Genomic DNA, 12,629 nt, shown 5'->3' with positions numbered 1-12,629 from the left:
ATCTTGTAAATTTATGACATTAATCTCGAAAAATGAACGTGGCCCTAATCTTCCGTCGTATATTATAAACCAGAATTAATTATACTGATTTTATTTGAGGCAGTCAGACATGTCCTGACTAAAGATCCATAAATCCGGGAGGAGTGAGGCCACGCCCCAGTTCAGGAAACACAGGTGTCTCAAATGAAGGCACGGGACTCTGTTAACTAAAACTCGACGCTGGAGTGAAGTTAATTGTCGGAGATTCTCTGTACTTATCCATTGTTCACTTTTTAAAACTAAATGTTCACCTGAAATCAGAGCCGGCAGGAGTGACAGTATCATCGGTAATCAAACACCTTTGAGGTCCGCCTCACTTTGTGTCGTGACGTCTCTACGTGATGAAGGGGAAGTGAGAGACTTTGGAGATCAACTTTTTTTAAAACTAGTTAACTCTTCTGTTGTGTTTTAGCAACCCAGCGTTTTTCTTTTATTATTATTTTTCCTGTCGCAACACTGAGGTAGGCGCCCTGCTTGTTTCATTGTGTCGTTTTGTGTTGTCAAACATTCCTCCATAGTCGCTCATACAAAGCGCGGTGCTGTTTCTGACGCGTATGTGACGTTCAAGCCGAACCCGGTTCACAGTTCTAACGATTTAAAGGTTTGTTGCGTTTTTTGCTCGATACACGTCGATGAACACGAATTCCTCACACAGCCCCGATTAGTTTGACACTTTCTTGTAATTCGGCAAGATCTTTTTTGACAAAACTTCAACCGGACTGACACATTATAACTTTTGCTGTGCTTTCATTGCTCGGGCTGAGACTGACGTAAGCGATCAGCTGAGGTAGTGTACATACAGTGGAAACAACCGGTTCTTTGAGTTAGAGGTTGTTGTTGTTGTTGTTGTTGTTTTTCTTCACTGAAATGGTATTTTCCACTAAGCATCTTACTCAACTTTCAACGACATTTAAATCCGATAAACATTGCATCTAAAATACTCAAAAATATGACCGGGGTTTGGTTTGTCGGGCTCTCAAATGACCTTGTCCGACGTGACTGAGTTTATGTAGAGCTCTGTATTCTGTTTGCATTGAAAACTTTTTTGTATTTCAGCATGAATATGTTCAAAAGAGACAAAGGCGCTTCCTCAACAACTCCACATCAAAAACCCAGCAAGGAGGTATGAAGAACTCAAGAGAAGAGGCAGTATTGTGTTTGTCTTTGTGTGTTTGTTTGATTAATTGCTGGTTTTTTCTTCATCACCAGGAAGTAGACAGACCCATCACTCACAGGATGGGCCGACATGATGCTGAAGTGACCGAAGCCTCACAGGTGATTGGCTGATTGTTCAAACCCCTACATGGACAACAGGTGTCTCCCCTCATTCTGACTGTTATTCTCTCTTAATAGGAAAATACCAGTGAGGTCACAAGTGAGATAAACCCCAAAACGAAGGTAAGAAAGAGTCCCACATTTGTAATATCTCAACAACCACTGCTGAGTATGTTTGGGTTTCTTTAATCTGTATGTTTTGTATAAACATCAGAGGACTGGCGTGATGGGAGTTATGAAAAGGGTTAACCCATTCAAGTACACGTCACAGGTAAAACATTACAACATTTCATTACAATTAATTGTTACACTTTAGCCGAGTACCGTTTGGTACTCGACTGGTGGGGTCGGGACCAACAAGTGGGTCGCGATTCCGACTCTCAGTAGGTCCTGAATGTGGTGCCAGAAAAAATGTGAGGGCACAAAAGTTCATGGAGAGCTTCTTTTTTTTTTTCTATCATGTTTTGTCCCATCGTGGTCCAAACTTCCACTTCTTTTCAAATTAAATAAATCTAATTGGTTGAAAAAAATATCAGAAATTTGGGTCACGATTTAAAGACAACAGGGAGTCTTGTACATGTAGAGAAAAAGATGATTGTCTGCTAGCTGTTGCAGCAACTGTGAGAATGAAGGATTTGTGCTGGACAATGAGCCGTCAACTCATTTTAAATGTTTTAACGCAGGTCCCTAAAGCTTCATCATCAGAGTCACTGGAACAGGGACGAGACTCGGACTCCAAACAGGTGGGGGAAAGAACGTCATTAAGAAACCCAATTTATCTGTTTTTTTTTTTTTTTTTAATCCATTTTTATTTGAACTTTCTTCCGTTTTGTTTCTTTTTTTTTTTTTTGTTATGATAAGGTGAACAAAAAGTACAAAACAAAAATGTGCACATAGACATGACAATTAAAGCAACGGCAAATAAACAAAGACAGGCAAAGACAAATATAACTAAAGTAGATCTAACAAAAGTCAAGTAGTAAGTTGAGGTCGTGTATAAGAAAAGTGTGTGTGGCAGTGTGATGCATTAAAGTGAGTGGCTGAGTGGGAAGTAGCAAGAAAAATAAACAGAAACAAAACTGAAGATAATTTAGAGGAAAAGAAAAAACATATATATATACTGTATATGTCAACATTAATGGAAAGAAGAACATGTTGGTGTTAATGTGGCCATCATAGAAAGAGGGGGGAAAAGAAGAATAGAACAGGAAAATAAGAATGTGTATTTCTTGTTTTCTTCATGGGCAGCTCTCGATCAGAGGACATTAATTCTCACTCTCTATTGTAATGACTCTTGCTTGATAAGCAGAGTTAAGTTGGAGCTTGTGTTTCAGAACCCCGGGGTGTTCAAAGACATGCAGAAAGTCAACCCGTACAAGCCCTTGACTCGGGTATCTTCTCTGTACATACCAATAAAAGAAAATCCTAAAACTCTTTTTTTAACCACCGTCTTTGTTCTCTCAGCAGCAGGTGCCAAAGAGCGATGCTCAAAATGAAGCTAAAGAGGTAAACCAAGTCTGCTCACTGACTCACAATTTGTATTATTATAACAAAGTGTCCGACTCTGATTGTCCAATGAATGTGTCTTCTATTTAGAATCCTGGGATGTTCGCAGGAATGATGCACAAAGTCAACCCGTTCAAATCCTCCCATCCAAAGGTACCAGAACATGATACCGATTACACCCATTTTGAAGGCGAGCAATTCTCAATTTGTGTATTCATCTCGCATGTCGACTTTGTCAGGACTCCCAGGTTCTCAACAATGAACTCTCCTCCAGCAGTGGAAGCTTAGCAGACAATACCTCGTCAGAGAAAGAGGTAGATCAGTTTTAAAAAAAAGTCTCTACATGCTCATCGTGGATGTTACTTGATTAAGCACAGAATGATCTTCATGTGTTTCAGAATCCAAATATGTTTAAAGACATGATGCAGAAAGTCAACCCGTTCAAGCCCTTCACACAGGTATCTTCTCTGAATATTTCACATTAAAAAAAAAAAAAAAAAAACTCAGACTAACTTGGATTTAATATCATTTTGAGCTCTTTTTTTCATTTTATTCCTTTTTTTTTTTTTTTCTTTGCAGCAGGTGCCAAAGAGCGACGTTCAAAATGAAGCCGCAGATCCACCAGAGATTGAGAAAGAAACTGAAGTCAAAGAGGTAAATTCAGTCTGCTGTAGTCTGTACATCATCCATGGATGGAAAAAATTGGACTAAATTTCAAATGGAAGCTTGATCCGAAGGGAACTGGACTTAGTTTAAGCTACCGAAGACGATTTAATCAAAGCGTTTCTATAGAGAGGTGACGTGGATGATTCAGAACCTACAAAGAAATCTTACTAACTTGCATTTTTTTTGCAGTCCGTTCTGTAGAGTCATTGTCCGATTGTTTTTCATCTTTAGAATCCAGGGATGTTCGCAGGAGTGATGCAAAAGGTCAACCCGTTCAAATCCTCACAGCCAAAGGTACCAGGGCAGGTTTTTTAATACCGATGACAACAAAGTGGTTCATTCTCGTTTCCACAGTTTCTGTTGTGCCGGTTTTTTTTTTTGTTTTTTTTTTTGTCAAGTTTGTTTTTCCGCATGTTGACATTTCAGGACTCGCAGCCCCTCAGCAACGAGCTGTCCTCCAGCAAGGGAAGCTTAACAGAAAACAACAACCTGCCCGAGAAGCAGGTAGATCAAAAAGCAGACGACGTAATATCTTTGTTTGTTACTGTGGAATAATAACATCAGATAGTTCACAATATATGAATGTAGAAATAATAATCATGCAAGCCTTTAGTCTTAAGATGTGCTTAAATTTAGCAAAAAACACGACTCAAGAAGAAAGACTTTTAAGTCATGTTAGATCATCTTTACAGGGAGTTTCTGGTCCAATGAAATCGCTTCATATATCAGCATCCTTACCGTGCAATAAGGGAGTTTGCTTGTTTATTCTCCACTTGGTTCTGTGAGCAAACAGGCGTATTTTATAGCAGTAAACGGAGAGACCACGAGGCAGCCTGCTTTGCTGTTTGCCGAAGATAAAGATAAACTTTATTAATCCCCGTGGGGGAAATTTGTGCATTACAGCAGATCCAGAAAACGGGGGATGGGAATATACTTGTAAAAAATAGAAGTTAAAAACAGATCAAACATATTTACATCATTTTAAATAAAAAAAATACAATAATGTAAATGTAAAAACAAACTTAAACAAACAACAATGTTATTATCCTGACTACCACCAGATGGCGCCAGAGAAAAGAACCAAAGCCTTATTGAAAGTTGAAAGCTTCTGTCTGCTTTTCAAATGTGACCCATGTGAGATACAAAGGGATGAATGATTCTCTTAACTTTTTATTTCTCTTCTTTTGTTGATGGATTATATATTTTAGAACCCTGGGATGTTCAAAGGGATGATGCAGAAAGTTAACCCCTTTAGGTCGTACACACAGGTAGAGTCAACAAAGTAATGTTTCCTAATCGCATGTCAAGTTGTTGACATTTTTCCAAGACGCATACCTGTTCATTTGAAGTACTTTTTGGGGCTGTTTTTGTTTCGCGATGCAGATGCCAGAGGAGGAATGTGAAACGGATTCAACTGTTCCAAAACCAGATCCGTCACTGAAGACGCAGATGAAGGTTGAGGTCATTTGTTTTTGGGGGAAGAGAAGTATGTGCTTTGGCTTTTTAATATGTCAGAGATCATCTTGATGCATGGTGTTTTAGCAATAATAAAAGACCTCATGTTAAAGTTCCTAACTCCATTAGCTTCCCTGTTACATACTTTGAACACAGTTGCCTGATTTGAAAAATATCATATCATTTGATCTTTTGGATGCCAAAAGTTAACATTTATTAATTTAACCTAACTTTTCTCATTTCCTGTCAGGAACCCAAAACCTTACAAAAAGAGCACTCCACCAGCACTGAAAGCTTGGACGACAGCACCATAGAGAGACATGTAAGACATTAAAAAGGACATGTTATCCCCCTTCTCCACCTTTTCAAACAGTCCCCCTGTAGTCTAAGTGAAGCATCTGTGCTGCGCTTTGCTCAAAATATGACATGAATCAAGAACCAGAGGAGGTTTGTGACCCTGTATAAACCAGCTCTCTCAGTGACAGGGGAGGGGAGGGTATGTTTTTACCAGAATCTCACTGTGATGTCACAAGGAGAGCATTTTTCTCTGTGTTGTAAGACTTATGCAGACCACAAACAAAGGACTGGATGGGTTTATTTCACATTTTGTGGGTCGGTAGACACTCAGGTTACCCAAATATACACTATGTGCAAAAACAAAAGTATATTTTTCATAATATGTCCCCTTTAAACTCCTATCCCCAGTGCTTTTATTTAGTTTTATATTTCCCCCTTTCATTTCTTAAATGAATCTAGTTCTCAACCTGATTGACCTAACTTGATCTCTGGGTATAGGCTTAAAGGAAAAATGTGCACCAACTGCAGAGTGGGAAGCACATGATGTGCTAACAAGAAAACAACAATGGCTCATACTTCATGACGGTTGTACTTCAGTGTCTTAACATGAGTCAGTTCAAGACAATTGTGGACTAATACATCAGTCTGATCATGGATTACAGTTTTATCATAACAAGATTTAAAATAAAAGGCTCATTGTGCTGACCTGTGAGTCACTGAGAAACATCGAGTTTATTAATCATATTCCAAAAGATTTCAAAATAAAGCACCGATCAGGAAATGTAAATAATTTAAACTTGAGTCAAACTGTTTAAAACTAATCCCTCCACCTGTTCACAGTCTATTTGGTACACTGATGGCGACACTAGCTGTGAAGTGAAAAGCCAGCCAACAGAGGCGCCAAAGAAAAGAAGAATGGTATGTTCATCAGCAGTTCATAAATGTTTACTTAAAACAGTTCGACCGTGTCAAGGTGGTAAGTGTGTGTGTGTGTGTGTGTGTGTGTGTGTGTGTGTGTGTGTGTGTGTGTGTGTGTGTGTGTGTGTGTGTGTGTGTGTGTGTGTGTGTGTGTGTGTGTGTGTGTGTGTGTGTGTGTGTGTGTGTGTGTGTGTGTGTGTGTGTGTGTGTGTGTGTGTGTGTGTGTGTGTGTGTGTGTGTGTGTGTGTGTGTGTGTGTGTGTGTGTGTGTGTGTGTGTGTGTGTGTGTGTGTGTGTGTGTGTGTGTGTGTGTGTGTGTGTGTGTGTGTGTGTGTGTGTGTGTGTGTGTGTGTGTGTGTGTGTGTGTGTGTGTGTGTGTGTGTGTGTGTGTGTGTGTGTGTGTGTGTGTGTGTGTGTGTGTGTGTGTGTGTGTGTGTGTGTGTTCGATTTCCTCTCTAGACGTTCAAGTTAAAGAGAATCCTACCGAGTGCATTGTTTGGGTCGGGAACAAAGGTACCAATAACTATACAGCTCAACTAAAGGGGTCCACTTCATAAATCAATAACATGACATAACGTTTGGTTTAGCTGGTTCTATAAAAACTGGACTGTTTTTAAGCTTTTTCTTAAACATGTAGAGTTCTTATATATTTTCTTACTCCACAGGACTCTGCATCACCTGACTCCCAGGAACTGACCCAGGTGAGAAAGAGAGTTAGCACTTTTCCAACCCCCAATTCAGTTCTTTACTTAAGGTACAAAGGCCCCGACACACCAAGGAGATCGTCAGCCACACATTGAAGCATTAGTGAATGGATTGCTGCAGTGCAGTTTACTTTAGCTGTATGTTGAGTAATAACACCCTCGCATGCGAGTCGCTTTGTAGAGACATTATGAAAGCGTGTAAATAAAAGCATGCACGGCTCATGCCTGCTTCAATAACTCAGGCAGGCTCATATATTTATAAAGGGTGTGTAGGGATGGGTAATGTTTTACTTGTAGTTCAAACACATCTCTCTTTGTTGTTCAACCACATCATGACACATCTACTTTGTGGCTTCTCAGGTCAGCTCTATTTTGCATTTTTTTTTTTTCTGTTGGCAAGCACATCGCCTTATCATGGCAACTCTGAGCCTGCGGTACATGATATGAGAAACGTGCAAATGAACAATGGAGAATGGAGTGAGAGCTGCCCTTGGTGTCGTATTTTAAATAATTGGAATGAAGCCTTAGACGACTTTTATATGTCTACAATGTAGGTCTGCAGAAGTGAGTTTATACTTTCTGCCAATAAGGTTATGTCATTTTAAATAAAGAGGTTTATCTACCATTCTGGTCATTTTAAAGAGTGGGAAATCAAGATGGAGGAAATATGCCTTCAATCTTCTGATAATGTGCGACATGCAAACGCCAAGAAAATAAATAGATGGTTGAGAATTCACAAAAAGCTGAAAACATGGCCCTGATCTTTTGTAACATTTATACTATGAGCTTGTATGTCATGAGAACCCCATTGTAGCCGACATCGATTTTAAATGTTATTTAATCCTCCTGTAGTTTTGGGGTGAATTAAAAAATTTCATGAAAATGTATTTCTCAACTCTTTAATACAATGTTAAAAAAAAAAAATCACACCTTTAGTCCTTCGTCATTTTTTTTGTGCCATTGACACCCATTGAAACTACATTTTTTGAATACACTGCAATTGTGGTATTAATTTAATTTTCTTAATAGATCCATGATAGTGAGGGACTGGAATTTTAGCTTTTACGGTTTTACCGACATAATATCCAAAACAAAAGCCTGCGAGTATGTTAATATTTACACAGGTGATATTGCTGGGCCAAAGGTGTAGTATTTATTATAAACATTACACAAAATGTAAGGACATTTGTGTTTGTTAGATTATTTCTTTGTTGTCACAATGCTTCTTGGCAATCAATCTTTTACCGTTGGGAATGCCCTTTTTAAATGGTGCCACATTTGTGGGATGAGCAGCAGAGCAGGGTATATGGGTTGTGCCCATGAAATACTTGCAATGCATTTTACAATAATACATTATTTAGACTTTTATACTCATGTTGGATAAAGTGTTAAGTCCATAAGTAATAGGATACGTATTTACACAGTTGATGAAATATGATATTGAGAAGGGGGAATGCCTGATTCCTCATCTTGCTTTGAATGGTGCATTTGAGGCCCTTACACCAACACTGTCTATAGTTTTGCTGTTGTTTATGTACTTCTGTGATTGGTTTATTTTGCTTTTTTCCTGCATTTGCTGTATGTCAAAGCACTTTTTAAACCCATGTTTTTAAATGTGCTATATAAATTGTATACATATTTTCACATGTCTGATGGTAGCTGGTTAGCAGTTAAGAAGTAGCCTTGCAAATGGTAAACAACAGAGCAGCATTGAAGCACTAAACTTTCCTTTTTGAAAAGGTGACCCAGAATCAGAATAGGTACATTTATGCATACGAGGAATTTGACTTTGCATGATGCAAATCTAACCCCATTGTCTGTCAGATTGTAGACTGATAGCACTATGTAACAGCTCAGAACATGTGTCCAAAGACTGTGACAACATTTTTATTTCTCTGTTTTAGGAGACCGTGGAAGTTCAGACTCTAGAGATGGCACAAATACCAGTGCACAGTGAAGGAACTGTTCCAGACCCTCTAGACGTAAGCTGAAATTTCAAATCAACATTAAGATCTCAAATAAAGCTTTCACTGAATAACCCTGCACGTCTACTTCTTTTTAAATGTGTTATAATTGGTCGTTTCCAGGATGAGGAGGGCCTGGTAGCGTGGTGGAGAACAGTAGAGGGTATGTGTGATAATAATATAATTTTGTTTTTTTATAATCTGTTGGTGATCATTCTCGCAGTTGAAAGCTGTTGCTGAACTGATCTAAATGTTTTGTTAGGATGGGACGAGTGGAATGTGGCGAACCAGGATGATGCAGCTGAAGAGTAAGTATCACATCTATTGAAGGCGTTAATTAAAACTTTCAAACACGATCACATCACTATGATTACAATTCCAAACGTGTTTGCATTTGATGTCCAAATCTCATCAATCATACTTACAAAGCAGTTTTCAAAGTGGGTTTACACTTTTAAATGTCAAATGCACCCATTTACACCAAATTCACACCATGACGGCACAGGCCGCGATATAAAGTGGCCATCAGTTCTGACTAATCACATCCACACGCTGATGTTAGTGCCACTGGGAGATTTGGGGGTTTCCTTGTCTTGCCAAAGAACACATCACCATGGAGACTGTAGGAGCTGAGATCAAAGCCACAGCAGCCCCACAATCATACAATTGAATTTTATACGAAAAAGTTTAATGTCAATCCATCCATTTTCTGGTTGGACGCATCTTTTTCAAGTTAAATTATAATTGTATCCTGCTTCTTGCGTCACACTTATTTTTTTTTATTATTATTATTTTTTAAAGATTTATTTTTGGGCTTTTTGTGCCTTTTTTTTAATAGAGAGACAGGACAGTGGATAGAGTTGGAAATCAGGGAGAGAGAGAGTATGGAATGACATGCGAGAAAGGAGCAACAGGTGGGATTCAATCCCGCTTGGAGGACTACAGCCTCCATACATGGGGCGTGCTCACAAACCACTGCGCCACCAGCGCCCCAACTTCACACTTATTTTGAACAAACTGTGTAATGTTCCTTTGTTTCCTTGTCTCAGAGTGGTGGAACAAGCGGCCGATCGCGTCTTCATGGCGGCTCGTCTTTTCGTGCGCTTCTTCAACCAGCGCGGCGCTTCGCTGCAGCAGAGGATCCTGGAGCTGCTCTCATTGGCTGACGCGGCAGACCTGTTCCACAAGAAGACCGTCTCGGCCAGCATCGGCGGCGGCGTGGCCAGCGTCGCGGGCTCCATCACCACCATAACCGGCCTCATCCTGGCGCCGTTTACGATGGGCACGTCGCTCATCGTCACCGCCGTGGGCATCGGCGTGGCCACGGCGGGCGGGGTGACGTCGGCCTCGGCGAACATCACTGACACGGTGCATTCAAAGACGGACCGCAAGAAGGTGGAGAAGATGATCCAGGACTACGAGGAAGAGATGAAGGACATCAAGGAGTGCCTGGAGTTTGTGCAGGTGACATGTTTTATTATAAAATCATACTAATCATAAGTTCATTGTAAATCTGAATCACCTTGAGTTTTTGTGTTTATTGAGAATATATAATCGCCTTACTCACCCAACAGGAGGGGATGGAGACGCTCGACGAGTGGAACTTTGAGCAGTACGCCGAGAGCATCTCAAAGAAGCACCTGAACCAGAACGTCAAACACGTGATGAAGGAGGGCGGCCGCGCCGGGAAGGCTCTGGTCATCAACACGGAGAGCCTGATCGGCACGGTCCAGGTCCTAGGCGCCGCGGGGAGCGCCGCCAAAGCCGTTCAGGTGATGAGCGTCACAACCGGGGTCATGTCGGGCCTCTTCCTCGCTCTGGACGTCTTCTTCCTCGCCAAGGATTCGGTGGAGCTCAACAAGGGAGCCAAGACGGAGTTCGCGGCCAAGATCCGCGAGGTTTGCAAGGACCTGCAGGACGGGCTGCTGGAGCTGAATCGCATCAAGGAAGAGCTGCAGAGAACCATGGATGGGGTGGAGGTAGAGGTGGAGGAGGAGGAAGAGGACGAGGAGCTGCTGAAGGCTGATTTGAAGAAACTCCTTGAACTTCAAGATTGAAGGACAAAACCAAAACCTCACTGTCACTAAAACAATCTTTTTCCACAAAATGAAGTTTGAGCAAAAACTAATAATGCTGTAGTTTTTTTTTCTTTGTACATTTTAATATTTCACTTATTTATAGAAGTAGTTTTTAATGATATGTATGAAAGCATCAGTTGCCAGATTGTTATTACAATGTTTCCCAGCAATAAAAGTGTTTTTATGCTTATTTGTCTGTCAGTTCTTGAAGTTGTGAAAGACCCAACAGACAAGGGGACACATGAGGTGTGATGATCGTGTGCCCAGAGAGTGATGCACTGATGCAAGAAAAATGCTGCTAATCCTGCCCCTCTGCATTTCAAAACCCCTTTTTTAAAAAAAAAAAAAAAAAAATCCTCACTTCCATATCTTTTCAACAATCTGAAAAACTAAAATATCAGTGACTTAAATCCTCTCAGTGTGACCTTCACGACAAAAAAATCTAAATGATAGAGTCCCACAAAGAGTACAAGTTTCCTACACAGGTGAAAAATAACCTTCTTTAGTCGTTTTTATTTACCCGATATTATCTGATTCAGGAAGTATGAGATCTGTCAGATCAGATAACTGACGCGTGTCGAGTTACATGATAAACAATGAGCCTGCGAGTTGAATGTGAGGTAAAAAAAAAAAGGTTGAGCAACTGGAAGAAAAGATGATAATGGGTCTGACTAAATGGGCTTGTGACCATTAGGTCGTCATTGTGCTGCCCTACGCTTTATCCAGTGTAAACTATGATTCTTTCAGTCCTGATTACAAATGAAGAAAAACGAAGGACAGGCCCATATGTCAACGTGTACACTGAAGGTTTCTGTCCATGCTTTCCTTTTCAGCAGGCTTCATTATTGTAACAGTGTAGACATTTATATGTGCACATTGCAGCTGGCATGGTGAACAACCACTTCACCAGTCACATCAACGATATCACAATTTGTCCAAAAATGGAAAATAGATTATAATGTTCTCGGTCAAACGAAACAAAGAAACCGGATTATTTTCTCATCAGACAGAAGTAAGCTCTCTGCGTTTCATAAACCGACAATCTTACAATGTGGAGGTCCTGCTGCTTTTTGGCTTGTGGAACCTTAAATAAAGCTAACACTGCTTGTTAGCGTTCTTGGGCGGCTCAAACTTAGTTCCCAAAGTGTTTTGGGAACCTTTGAAAGTACAGACCATTTCTTTCTTTTCTTTTTTTTTTTAATTTCTATTTATTCAATCATTTTTTTAAAATTGTGATAAGGTGAACAAGCACAAAACAAAAATGCGCACATAGGCATTTCTTTCTTTTCTGGCTCATCTCCAAGAAGGAAGAAAAAGACGTTTCTGATAAGTGTCATTAACGTAGGTGAGGCAGCGACCGCATTTCATCTTTGAGACATCTCATCTGGCAACGACATTTCTTTCTGACTGATAATGATCGACTCTAAATGTTACACCTGTGGTAAACATGAAAACATCTACCCTTTTCTCATCATGAAAGCATTTATTTCCTTCTTGTTGAATAATAGAGAAACAATCTGATCTAACTTGTTTAGGCTGCGAGGGCTGCATGATTAATCATGATCTTAGGCTGAAGGATTTTTTTTTAAAAGCAAAGCTGTAACAGGCAGGTAAAAAAAAAGTAATAAAATGAGTCAATGGTCATTAGCTTCATTAGCTTTGAAAACAGTGGGTGCACACGTGTACCAGAAAAACTTGAATTTATGCTTGACATAAAGGATGATGAAA

The 12,629-nt window shown here is 40.0% G+C and overlaps 1 protein-coding gene across 10 annotated transcripts; it reads left to right on the top strand.

The window, feature by feature from the left end:
* Positions 1 to 159: 159 nt before the first annotated feature.
* On the top strand, positions 160 to 11,091 carry apold1b (apolipoprotein L domain containing 1b). 10 transcript variants are annotated; one of them, XM_029280207.2, is made up of 24 exons: positions 160 to 326; positions 1,096 to 1,162; positions 1,249 to 1,314; positions 1,393 to 1,437; positions 1,529 to 1,585; positions 1,998 to 2,057; positions 2,779 to 2,820; positions 2,911 to 2,973; positions 3,060 to 3,134; positions 3,219 to 3,278; positions 3,400 to 3,474; positions 3,718 to 3,780; positions 3,913 to 3,990; positions 4,695 to 4,754; positions 4,870 to 4,941; positions 5,192 to 5,263; positions 6,079 to 6,156; positions 6,615 to 6,668; positions 6,821 to 6,856; positions 8,764 to 8,841; positions 8,947 to 8,986; positions 9,086 to 9,131; positions 9,873 to 10,287; positions 10,398 to 11,091. In XM_029280207.2, the coding sequence occupies exons 2-24, from the start codon at positions 1,097 to 1,099 to the stop codon at positions 10,878 to 10,880; spliced, it is 2,184 nt and encodes a 727-aa protein (XP_029136040.2). In that variant the 5' UTR covers positions 160 to 326; position 1,096; the 3' UTR covers positions 10,881 to 11,091. The 10 variants fall into 10 exon arrangements, with proteins under 10 accessions (XP_029136040.2, XP_020504456.2, XP_020504455.2 ...); XM_020648800.3 differs by having other exon boundaries at positions 160 to 500; positions 2,782 to 2,820; XM_020648799.3 differs by having other exon boundaries at positions 160 to 500.
* The last annotated feature ends 1,538 nt before the right edge of the window (positions 11,092 to 12,629 follow it).

This window comes from Labrus bergylta, chromosome 22, assembly GCF_963930695.1.
Source record: "Labrus bergylta chromosome 22, fLabBer1.1, whole genome shotgun sequence".
NCBI lineage: Eukaryota > Metazoa > Chordata > Actinopteri > Labriformes > Labridae > Labrus > Labrus bergylta.
The sequence above is the reverse complement of the archived record's forward strand: the minus strand, read 5'-3'. Positions and strand labels throughout refer to the sequence as shown.